We start from the raw sequence: 12,322 nt of genomic DNA, 5'->3' as shown, positions 1-12,322 counted from the left end.
CCCGGCCCCCGCCCGCCCCCCTCCGCCCCTCAACACCCTGCGCCCCGCCCGCCGCGCCCAGCGCCCCCTGGCGGCCTGGCCGGCGCCGCGGCCCCCGGAGGGCAGGACACGGCGCGGCTCCCCCAGGCGGCGCTGGGCACGGGGTGACTTCCCCGGCCGAGGTAGGGGTCCGCGGCCTCGTCCCCGCGCCGCAGTCCTCGCCCTCCCCTTGGGCACGGGAAGGTAGCAGGCTTCTGACTCTTAGCTTCTCAGAAGACGCCCGCGATTTCCTCCCCTGGCCCCCGACCCCAGACATCTGGTGAGCAGACCGCCGGCAGGTCTCCCACCGAGGACATACTATGGCCTGCATTTTGCCGACGAGGAAACGGGCTCAGGCTCAGGAATGAGCAGTCCTGTGCTGTCCGGTAGGACTCTGCCTGATGATGGGAATGTTTCTCTGGGTGACCGGCTGATCCAGTAGGGCCGCACTAGCCGCATGTGGTGATCCAGCACTTGAAATGTGGCTGGTAAGACGGAGGAACTGGCTTTTCAATTGTATTTAATTTTCAGTAGCTCAAGAGTAAATAGCCATGAGCAGCTACGGTATTGAACTTGGATGGCATGGGTCTGAGGCTTTCAAGGTAATTGGGGTCAAAGCGTGCATTCGGAATCAGATCTTGGCCAAACCCGGAAAGACAGCCTCTTGGTCACTGTTTCCCTGTATGGTAGTGGGAGGCCCACAGGCTCTACCTCCTATCCTAGTGTGCCCAGGATAAACCCACCATCCCCTGTCCGTCTGTCCCCACCTCTGGAGCGCCTCCTCATATCTGTTTGGCCCTTCTGCACCGCCTCTGTCCTCAGTGATGGCCTCTAGAACCTCCCAAATCACTCTTTTTTTAAAAGAGATTTTATTTATTTGAGGGTGCCTGGGTGGCTCAGTGGGTTAAGCCGCTGCCTTCGGCTCAGGTCATGATCTCAGGGTCCTGGGATCGAGGCCCGCATCCGGCTCTCTGCTCAGCAGGGAGCCTGCTTCCTCCTCTCTCACTGCCTGCCTCTCTGCCTGCTTGTGATCTCTCTCTGTCAAATAAATAAATAAAATCTTAAAAAAAAAAAAAAAAGACTTGGCTGAGTAAAAGTGATTTAATATAATAATAAAAAAAAAGATTTTATTTATTTGAGAGAGAGAGCACGAGCTGAAGAAAGAGACAGAAGGAAAGGGAGAAGCATACTCTCCTCTGAGCAGGGAGCCCAATGTGGGGCTCGAGCCCAGACCCTGAGATCATGACCTGAGCTGAAGGCGGATACTTAACCAGCTAAGTCACTCGGCCACCCCTCAAATCACTCTTTTTAAAATGTCAATCAGATCACGTCATTCCTTTGCTAAAACCAGTAATTTCCTGTCGTGTTCAAAACAATATATAAACCTCTTGTCCTGGTTTCTGAGGCCTTTTATGCTCTGCCCCTGCCCTAACGTACCACTGGCCTCAGCTCCTCCTTTTCTCTCCATTGCTAAGTCACAGCCCCCAAGGCCTCCCTGCCCTCAATCAAACATGCCAGACGCACATCTGCCACATGCTGTTCCATCTGTCTAAATGCTTGTCCCTGCATGACTGGCTCCTTCTCACTCATCACGTCTCTGAAGCAATTCTCCCTACCTGCCCTTTTTTCTCACCGCATAAAAGATTTTTACTCAGTTCTTGTGATTATCCTTCTGGCTTTAGATTGGAAGCTCTGGGAGGGTAAGAGTTTTTTCGGGCTTAGTCATTGCCCTGGCTTCAACACCAAGACCACCAGCTGGAACACAGTTCATTCTAAGTAAATACACATGAAAGGAACGGACAATGGCGTCTTCACACCGCAGAATCCTAGATCTCTGAAACTTTGGAAGCAGAGAATTCTGGAATCTCAGACCCAACGAACCATCTCACTGCGGAGTGGTGCTGCTACAGCCTCCCAGGATCCTCGGATAAGCAAGTCGGAGCTGGAAAACTGATCCCACCTGACCCCTGTTTGACAGACGACAGGACTGGAACTGAGACCGCAAGGCCCAGAGGGGCGGGAGGACCCCCAGCTGACCGAGATAGCAACCCTGGCAGCCCGGAGGGGGCCACACTGCCCAGCCAGTACCCCCCCACCCCAGAGGAGCATGGGGGGTGAGCCGGGCTGCTCAGTGGGCACGGGGGGAGAGCCTGTGAAGCTGCTCCCACCCAGGCAGCCCTCCCCTTCCTCAGCGGCCAGCCCTGGGGGAGGGGCGGCCGGTGCCTGAGCCCCAGATGTGGCCCAGTCAGCAGGCCGGTGGTGGCCCACTGAGGAGGGTCAATGCCACAACAGTTCTGGGGCTGGGGGAGGGGGCGCCCAGGCCGGCGGGCGCCTCACAATGAGGTTCTGTCCCTCCAGGGGCCGCTCTCCGGGCTGTTGCTCCTCCATATATAGAATGGGATTTTGCTGGAGGCCCCAGCTGTGTGTGCTGCCGGTGCTCCCCCCGCAGGGGCCGGGTCGCCAAGGGGGGAGAGGGCCACACTGAGACGCCTATTCTTTTCCCGCTGATACACCCCAGAGGTTTTTTTGCCCTCCGCAGCCTCCCTTAAGACAATTGTTATTCTCTGCTCTGCCCCCTCCCCCACCCCGTCAGGCCTGCCAGTGGACAAAGTAGACACCCGCCTACGCCATGTGATTTTTTTTCTTTTAATGAATTTATTTTAGGAGTTGCCCGGAACCAGCTGGAAAACGAGCTCCTTTATAAGCCTTCACCTACCCACAGGTCTTTCCACCATGGTTCCACACGGTGCTGAAATGCCCACCATTTGAGGGCCATGGTGATGAGCGAAGCATTGCCCCTGTGTGGAGTGGGACATGCATATTTTGTCCCCAAACACCCCAACTCCTTAAGTTGGATCATTAGGCCTCTGGGGTGGCCTTGAACTTGGATGGGGTGGGACAGAGCTTCCTGTTCATCCGGTGGGAGCTGGCCTGGCTAAGGGTGTTCTGGCCCTACCATCTCCCCTGATTCCACTAGGCCACTGAGCAAAGGAGGGACTCCCTCGGGGGTTCCCATCTCTGGGTTGGGGGAGAGGAGTGGCTAAAGTCCCAGACTCTGGGCCTCAGCCAGAAGCTGAGGTTGCCACCCTCAAAGTCCAGAAGGAAGCCTGTCTGGGACAGGGCGGCAACTAGACTGGTAAGGGAGCCGAAGGGAACTGTGCATAACCAGGACTTTGAGGGAGCCATCCACAGAGAGGAGCCCCATCTGCACCCTGTCCCCACCAAGCCATAAGGAGTGAACAACCAAGACTTCCTTCCTGGCCGAGCAGGGGCAGCTGTCCTGCGGTCATCTCAGCCATCCTCCAGGGCCTGCTCTCCCGTCCTCGGAGGGCTCCTCTGTAAGTCAGCCTATTAATCCCGCTTCTTGGCGAAGGTAAAATGGCAGGGCAGTGATCAGTAAGTGCTGCTCTTCTATCCCAGGATCGTTCCTGGCGCTCAGCAGGGCCAGCAGGTGGCAGCACTGGGGAGAGGGAGGCAGGGACAGAGGGTAACTGGAGGCACAGAGTACCAGCCTGGAGGCCAGGCCAGGAGAGGGTGGGGTTCATCAGCTAGCCGGATGGCCAGGCCTCCCTGTTGTGGGACCCCTGACCCCCCATGGGCTCCCATAGCCCTGGCACCCACCCCTTTTGCAGAGGAAGGGAGGAAGGCCCATGGGGTGCTGAGTGGGAACCCAGCGGCAGTGAGGCGGGGGCGGGGGGGGTGCTGCTTCCCTGGACCTGGGTGAGAGGGCTGTGGGGAGCCCTGCAGGATAAGCCCCCTCCCACCTCCCTCCCAGCTAGGGTGGACAGGCCTGTCCACAGGGCCTGCGTAGGGTCGGGAGGCACAGCGCTGCTCCAGCCCTTCCCAGAATCGCCCTCATGAGAGCCTTTTCCCACACATTCTGTGTGACCTTGGGCAAGTCACAACCTCTCTGGCCCTCGGTTTCTTCAGCTTCTGATCCACGAATTGGACAGGACGGTTTGCAAACTCGGTGAGACTGAGTTTCTGAGGAAGAACCTCGGAAAACCATCAAGTGAGGGTGGAGGCCAGAGTCTTCAGCCAGGCAGCCCGGATTCTAGTCCTGCAGCTGTCCCCACAGCCTGAGTCACCTTAAGCAGGTCTTTGGCCTCTTTGAGCCTCTTCTGTTCAAAGAGGCTGGGGATCAAGCCAGGCACTGCTCTGTCGCCTTCCCCCTGCCACCAAGTAAGGTCCCTCGGGACTCTCGAGGGGGTAAGAGGGTGGGCAGTGTGAGGAAGGGGAAGGTCAAGGTCAAGTCAAAAATTGTCTGGCTCAGGGTCTGGGTCCAAGCTGCCATCTCCCTGGGCTGGAGGAACAGCGCCACCTGCTGCATGAAGGGGGCGGGCAGGCCTGGCCTGGTATGGGCAGGAGGCCCAAAAAGCTCCCCGCCCACCCAAGGCCTGCCCCAACTCCTTGGGCCTCACTGTCCTGGAACCTGCACGCGCTGGGGTCCCTGGGGTGCCCTGAGTGGACCTGGTCAACTCTTTTGCACCCTTCTAAAGAAGCACTCAGCAAAGGTTTCCAGTGGCCCCTGCCTTTCAGTGCTACCCTGCCGGGGGGTGTTAGGGGAGTCCTTGCTCCTCTGCTCTGGTTCTCAGTATTGGGCAGAAGGGTGGGAACTGTCAGATCAGCGCCCCACATGCTGGCTCTGTGGTCTTGGGCAGCTTACCTACCCTCTCTGTGCCCCAGACCCCTCAGGGAGGAGAAAGGGACTAACAAGTCCCATCTTTCAAGGTCCTGATGGGGTCATGAACATGGATCTCCCGGTACACCTTCCATATGGGCAGGGCTCAACAAGGGACTGCCCCATTTGTGTGGGGCTCTGAGGGTCTTCTGGTTCCTCACTATGGCTCAGAGTGTGGTCCTAGACCAGGGCATCAACAGCAGCACGAGCCAGTCTCAGGGGGTCCCTCCTACCCCTGAGCTCAGCAGCAGGCCCCCCAACCCTTGCCCCCCGAGCTGGGAAGAGAGGTCACTCAAGGCAGCCAGCGTGCTTCTACACGCAGTTTATACACAGCTCTATACAATATACAGAAACCTTTATATACAGATATATTTATAGAATAAGCTATATTAATTTGTCTCTCCTTTTTACAGCAATATTAGTGTGGATCTTTCATACAGTAAGTACAAAAAGTTGCGGGAGAATGGCACGGACAGTGCCTGAGTGTCTGGGCCCAGTTGCTCGCTGCCGATTGCATATGGAGGTCACCCAGACCCCGGGGAGAACAGGCCAGCTCACGGCTGGGAGTTTGTGCTGCGTTCTGGGAGCAGACTGGGGGAGGGGGCATCTGAGCCACCCTAGGCTCAGAGGCCCCCAAGTGTGGCATGGGGAGGAAGGGAGAGGGCGCAGCAGGCCCATTCTTTCAGGGGGTGTGGCGGGGAGAGGGCAGGTTCCGGGTGGGCTGACCCTGCGGCATCCAGGGCTGAGTCCAAGCCTGCCCCAGCCCCAGGTCTGGAACCGTGTGTGGCTGCAGCCGTGGGGGTGGGGAGTCTGTCCCTGATGGCTCAGTCCTGGGCATGGGCGGCTACCACGCCCCCTTAGAGGTCCCGGGGGCCACCCTGGCAGAGGAGGAATTAAAAGGCCAGACACCAAGTCTCTCCCTGCCATTGGCTGAGGTGCTTGTTGGAACTTTACTCTGATTTACGATTTGTTTTTTTCTAAACTCTAAGAGCCACTGATTCCATCCTGCTTCTGCTGGGCCCAGGCTCTGCCGGCAGTGGGCCCCTCAGCAGGGGCATCCTGGAGTCTTGTGAACGGGGGTGTCAGAGAGGGAGGGAGGCCCAGCTCCCTGGACTCTGGCTCCATCTGTCACGGTGGGCAGGGGGGGTCCCAGAGCAGCATCCAGGCCAGTCCCAGCTCCGTGGGATGGAGGTCAGGACACAGGCCCCCGATACCAGTGATCATGAGATTTGGGGGGGGTGTGGATCTTGGTCAGGGGAGTCTAGCAGCTCCAGTCGGCTATGGGGTGGGGCAGCATGGGGGAGTCTGCCTCCGGGGAGACGAAGGCACAAGCAGGCGGTCAGCGCCGGGGCACACACCAGTTTTCCAAACCTGGGGTCCAAGAAGCAGGTGGGACATGGGGGATGGCAACGTATGAAACTGAGCTCGTCCTGTGCATCCCCCCCTCCCCCACCACCGCCCAGGCCCCCATCCTAGTCTAGGTTCTTGGTGGGCTGGGAGGGGCAGCAAGCAGGTGGGTGGGAGCCCCCGCGGCCCCCTCCTCAGGAGCTGTTCACATGCACATGCACACACACATGGCCCCCACCGGCATGCACCACCTCCCCCTTGCGTCCCCAGCCCAGCAGGAGGCCTCCAGCTAAGGGGGGAAAGCCCCAGAGCCCCTGGCCCTCCTGCTCCCCCTTTAGCTAGATCCTGCAATGCCCTCCTCTTGGCTCCACTTCCTGCCAACAGGATGGATGTGGAGGGTTGGGGGAAGAGAGCTCCACTGGGGGAGCTCTCAGGCCGTGAGGAAGGGGAACCAAGGGCAGTGGGGACATGTCTGGCCTCAGACCCCAGGGCCTGAGGCTGCCTAGGTGCGGGGGCGAGGTGATACAGAGGGGTTACATGGGGCCCTCAAAGGAAGGGGGACTTGGGTGTCCTCCTTCTGCCCAGGGCACTGACTCTGAAGCCAGCGGTGGTCGTACCTGTGCCTTCTGCCCTTTGAGGAGCCAGGACCCCTGGGGTAGAAGGCAAGACAGGAAGTAATGGGCAGGTGGGGCAGGCCCAGGTGCCCAGGACCCACTGCCAGAGGGATCAGCATGAGGGCCACCAAGCAGAAAAGGGGTAGTCTTGACCCCACCCTCCTCCAGGCCCCTCTAGGCCCCGTGGCTGCCTTGGGCTCTGTGGGGACAGGTCCCCTCCCCTCCCTGGCTCAGAACCCATCATAGGGTGGGGGTGGGGGGCACTTGCAAGCCCAGGAAACCTCCTGAGTCCGGCCCAGCAACATCTGTAAACATACACAGCACTGCGGGCCACCTTGGCGTGGGGTCACCCCAGGGGGCTGGCCAGCAGGCACCAGATCTGGGGGGTGGCCAGGGCAGACACCAGCCTGGACCACAGATATGAGTATGTGGGGAGAAGGCTGCTCTCCATCTTGGTCCTGGGAGGGCAGCCAGAGGGCAGTGATGGGGAGTCGGCATGCCCACTGCCCGTCCTGTGGGGGACAAGCAGGCTGAGAGGGCCGAGGGCTGCCCAGCCCACCCGGCAGGCCACCCCAGGCTCCTCCCTGCTTCACATCCCTCCCCCATCTAAAGGACCCTTATCCCGGCCTTCCGGTGGTCCTAAGCTGAGGTAGGGCTGCAGACCCCCAGCTCAGCAGCAGCGCCCCGTGCCTGAGGCTAAACTGGCCCCTGGGGGGGGGGCTCTCCTCAAAGCGGCCTGGCCCTGGGGACAGCCACCAGGAGCCCAAGGGGCCCCCTGCTCAGCCCGGGGTCTCAGCCGGCAGCCACGCGGGGGGTGCTAGCGCGCCGAGATGACCAGGTCGTCCCGCTTGGCGGGGCTGGCCCCGTGGCTGGTGGGGGTCGGAGTCCGGACCTTGTCCAGGGCCAGGCACTCCTGGCTGCTGAGCCCCGCGGACGTCAGGTCCATGAGCTCGCCCGAGGAGCTGAGCGGGAAGGAGGGAGACAGTGAGATGCCTGAGGAGGGGTCTGCGGAGCCAGCGAAGAGCCTCGGGGGCTTGGGCACCAGGTTGGGCTCAAACTGGGCACGGAGCAGGATCTCTTGCTGGCTGGGGGACTTGGGGCCCTCCGCATAGTCGCTGGTGGGGCTCTCGGGCACCACCATGCAGTAGAGGTCCTGGAAGGAGCTGCTCTTACTGTCGAGGTTGAAGAGGCTGTCGATGAACTCCGCGAACTCCAGCACCTGAGGGCTGGGCGAGTCCCCTAGGCGCCCGTTGTGCAGGGCCAGCTCTCCCCCGGGGGCCGCCCCGCCGCCGCCGCCGCCCCCCTCCTCCTCGTCCTCATTGGCCGCAGTGCTGGGGGGCCGCTCGGGGGTGACGCCCCCGCTGCCCAGGGCTGCCTCCAGGGGCTGCGTGTCCTGGGAGTGCTTGGACAGGCTGTCAGCCGCCAGCAGCTCGGTGCGCGAGCTGAGGGACGGGTTCTCCTCCGGGATGGCGGGGTCGATGTAGAAGAGGTGACCCTCGTCGCGCTCCAGCACGGCGTGGAGGCTGGGGGAGCCGCGGATGCTGCGGAAGCCGGACGAGCGGCGGGAGTCGAAGCTGTACAGGGACTCGGTGTCCGACAGGCTCTCCATGGTGGCCAGGGGCGCCCGCCGGGCCTGCAGCTCCGCCGCCAGCCGCTCCTGGGTGGACAGCAGCAGCAGCTCCACGGGGTCCTGGCGAGCAGCCGCCGCCGGCGGCGCCACTGGGGACAGCAGCCGCCCCTCTGAAAAGCCCTCCAGGCTCATCTCGGACTGGGACTTGCTCCTACGGAGGGCAGGGCAGGGCAGGGCTGTGACACTCAGGAAGGGCAGAGACCCCGGGGGTTGGGGGGACCCTCCAACTCCCAGGCTGCAGGGAGCTTGGGGAAGGGAGGAGGTTAATTTCTCAGTTGTTCAACAATGTGATGCTTGTTTTAAAAAAAAAAACAGCTCACGAGAGCCCAAGACAGAAGGCAAAAGGACTGATGCTGTGGGTGGGGGCACTGAAGGCCTAAGGCCCCGCTGAGAGCCTAGAGCTCGGGAGCGCTGCTGCGACACTCTGCGCTCGCTCACAGCAGCCTGGGGCCCAGACTGGCTGCCCCTGGTCACTACCAGGCGTTGGTGGAAGGGGAGAGAGAGGAGGGGCGAGGGAGAAAGGGAGAAAGCACTGCCTAGAGCTGCCCCCACTGGTTCTCACACCCTTAGGGTCAGTGCCCCTTGATGTGTCTTGGAGAAGGGGCGGGTGGCCCAGGTCACTTCCTTACAGGGACGTTCTTCCCGCCTCTGCCATGGGTTAGTGCCCTCTGCTGGACGGACAGGGAAGTGAAGGGGCGGGGGCAGGGGAGGGGGATGCCGCACCTCTGAGCAGACATGGTCAAGCCGCCACAGGAAATATACAAATGGTAAGGAGAGATGTCCAGGTGTCCCCACCAAGGGCCTGGAGGTGGCGACCACCCTTTGGAGCAGCCTCCCAGCCATATCTGTGACCTGGCCTGGAAAGTTCCCCACAGGGGGTGGACCAGGAAGATTCCCAACCTCAGAGCCGGCCCCCATCAGAGCACATGCAGGTCCGGGAGCAGGCACGTGGGGCCCGGTGTTACGTGTGTAGCGTGCAGGTGTCTGTGTCCGTGTGGCTCGGTCTGGGCACAGGTGCAGTCTATGCTCACGTGCATGGCTGCCCACCCTAGTGGCCCTTTGGTCTATGTAGCTCGGCCTCTGACCTGTATGTCCTCGGCTCCGTGTGCTCAGAGCTACGGTTTCTGAACACGTATGTGTATGCATGTGTAAGCATCACCACGAACACACCTTTGTGCGTGTTTGTAAGTCCACGGGTGTCCACCTGTGTGGGCTGGATGGCTGTGAATGCTTCTGTGGGCTGTGGCCCCAGCTCGGTGCATCCCCAGGCGACCACTCTCCCCTGGGGGCTTCAGTGATGGCAAGTAGGGGGCCGTGGGAGCAGCCCAGGAGCTCCTGAGCAGAGGGTCAAGTTCAACCTTCCCTCGCCTGTGCGCAGAGCTTTGTAGACACCTGTCGGCCCAGGGCAGGTGCGGGATCCACATGCGCACAAGCTTTTGTGCCCTGGAACACCCCTGGGGTGTGCGTACCCTCGGGGCGGGCTGGGCCGGCGCAGGCAGGACTCACCTGACGCTGTTTCGGTGGTCTGCGGCGGGCAGCTCCAGGGCGAGGCCAGCAGGCATGGGCGGCCCCGTTGGCAGCGGCTGCTGCTGGAAGATGAGCTCAGGAGTCAAGTCCACCTCAGTGGGGCTCACCATGACCTTAGCAGCGGATAGCAGGGCCGTCTTCCCCTTGTTGTAGTTCTCCAGCACCTGGGGACAGGTCGGGCAAGCTGGTGGCGGTGGTGGAGGGGTGAAAATCATGTGGGGGTGGGGCAGCAGGCCAGGCCTCCCAGGCCAGAGCCTCGTTGGGTCGGCTGGGCCCCGCTCCTGCCTGCCCCCCTCCGGCCTAGGTCCCCGCTCCACCAGGAAGGCCTGGGCCTGGCCCCACCATCACGCTACGCACCACAGCTGGCGTGCTCCTTCACTACGGTCACCATTCCGTGGCCAGGTGATGGCGGAGGGCACCCCTGCTCAGCTGTGCGTGTGTCAGGCCAGATACCTGGGAGTCTCCCTGACCCCTTCCCACCACAGGGCCTACACAGCCATGGGGACAGCAGGGGTGCAGGGACCAGAGGACGAGTTCTGGCTCGCTTCTCTGAGCATCCGCATCCCTGCCTGCCGTTCGGGGACGGCCCAGGTGCTCCGGGCCACAGAGCACAGCGGGGCTCTGAGGAGGCGTCCCTGCCCAGGCTGCCCGGGGGGCTCACCTTGTTGAGCCCCTCCATGACCACATAGGGGAGGTGCTCGTGCAGCATGGCCGGTGAGATGATCACTTCATTGAAGGCTTTGTTGTCACCCCAGATGGCAAAGTACGTGGGCTCCTCCTGCTCACAGCAGCTGGGGGGCACAGGGGCCGGAGGGAGGCTGAGGGTGGGTGGTAGCCTAGCCTGGCTTCGGCCCCCAGGTCCCTGGGCTCCCTGTTCGGCCTCACCAGGACCTCAGCCACAGTCCCTACATAGCCTACCACCTGCTGGAGGCCTGGACCACACCTGCCCCGCCCTGAGCAAGGCCTGGCTCACAAGCCTTCTGCTGCCGGAGGGAGGAGTCAGGCCCCGCCCTCTGCAAGAGCAGGAGGAGGGAGAAGTCTGCTACTGCTGGCCCATTCCCCTCTCCCCTCTCATCCCCACCCCTGCTCACGAGTGCTGCCAACTAATCCCAGAGGGGATGGCACATAACTGAGGTGGGAGCTGGCTGGGGCCTCAGGGTGACCTCCCCAAGGGCATCCGCTTTTACATGGGCCATAAGTGGGGAGAACTGCCCTGGGGGACACCAGGAGATGGCGGAGGGCACTGAGGACAAAGGGTGGGGTCCTGCTCTGGATGGGTCTTTTGTTTCACCTGCAGAGCCCAAGGATAGCGCAATGCAGGCCCAGAGCATCCTGGGCCATCATCTCCCCGCCTCTGCCCCCAGTCCCCGAGGGGTGGGGGGTCACTAAGCAAGGCCAGCTCTGTCCCCCATGCCCCTGGCCAGGGTCAGAAGCAGCACCTACCAGCACTGCTCTGCTGGGTGGTTGTGGACCACGTGGATGATGCGGCCAGGAGGGTAGAGAGGGGTGCTGGCAGACAAGGCGATGGTCAGGTCGCTGGGGTGGGTCCAGAGCCGTGTGCTGGCAAGGGTGGCCACCTCGACCTCCTCAGGCAGCTCTGACTTGGGGATGCATTTGGTGGCCCCCACGATAATTCGCCACTGTGTGGGGCAGGGTTGGGGGAGACAGGGAAAGAGTTGAGCAGCGCTGGCTGGTGAGCAGCGGCAGGAGGGGCCTCGAAAGAGGGCTCAGAGGTGACTGGGGGGAGCCAGAATGGCCATGGGGCAGAGGGAAGAACAGTGCCCACCTGCGGAGGCAGTGGCCGAGGCATACAGTGGCCACGATGGCCAGAAAGATGCCAAGGACAGATGACGGGACAGTGTTGAACTTCAGGGCTAGAAAGGGGCTGGAAGACCAGTCACCTCTTCATCTAGAGGATGGGGAAACAGTCCAGCAAAGGAAGGGACTCATTCTAGGTCATGCACTGAGTCAGAGACAGAGCAGACCCCAAGTTCATTCCGGCTGCACCTACGAGGCCCGGCTGCATCTGGGGTGGCCTCTGGCCACCCACCTCCCAGCCCTGATGAGTGTGCAAGCCTGGGTCGGATAGGAGCAGCTCTGCCTCCCAGAACCAGGCTCCTCCAGGCATACCTGGCCCCCTACGTTTCTGCTGCCCTGCCCACCCCTGCCACCAGGTGCCAGGCCCAGGGCGCTGCCTGCCAGAAGGTCATGGGCACCAAGGCTGGGAACAGCCCAAACTGGGCAGAGATGATGGGTGGGGTGGAGTCGGGGATCAGAAAGGACATGCTGCTCCAGGGCGGCCCCTTCCTGCCTGCCTCAGGGTACCTGGCCACAGCACCCACGCCCGCCTGGGACACTGAGGCCGTCTTGGCACAGGAAGACCCCTAGTGTCCTCGAAGACCTGATGGGAGAGAAGGCGGGGCTGGGCCTGTCTCTAGCCCCAGCAGAGCCTCAGAACAAACTGCACCCAGACTCCCTCCGGCAGTGGCTCCTGGACCCGTGGAG

The 12,322-nt window shown here is 61.8% G+C and overlaps 1 protein-coding gene across 2 annotated transcripts in view; it reads right to left on the bottom strand.

The window, feature by feature from the left end:
* Positions 1-5,006: 5,006 nt before the first annotated feature.
* DAGLA (diacylglycerol lipase alpha) overlaps positions 5,007-12,322 on the bottom strand; it is a 61,231-nt gene continuing 53,915 nt past the window's right edge. For both annotated transcript variants that reach the window (XM_044259428.1, XM_044259429.1), the window contains exons 17-20: positions 11,261-11,457; positions 10,479-10,608; positions 9,797-9,981; positions 5,007-8,441 (exon numbers count right to left, since the gene is read on the bottom strand). In XM_044259428.1, coding sequence (XP_044115363.1) covers positions 7,478-8,441; positions 9,797-9,981; positions 10,479-10,608; positions 11,261-11,457 — 1,476 coding nt within the window. In that variant the 3' untranslated portion in view covers positions 5,007-7,477. The remainder of the gene's footprint in view (positions 8,442-9,796; positions 9,982-10,478; positions 10,609-11,260; positions 11,458-12,322) is intronic.

The sequence above is a fragment of the Neovison vison genome, chromosome 7 (assembly GCF_020171115.1).
Source record: "Neovison vison isolate M4711 chromosome 7, ASM_NN_V1, whole genome shotgun sequence".
Taxonomy (NCBI): Eukaryota; Metazoa; Chordata; class Mammalia; order Carnivora; family Mustelidae; genus Neogale; species Neogale vison.
This window is presented reverse-complemented; position numbering and strand designations above follow the sequence as displayed.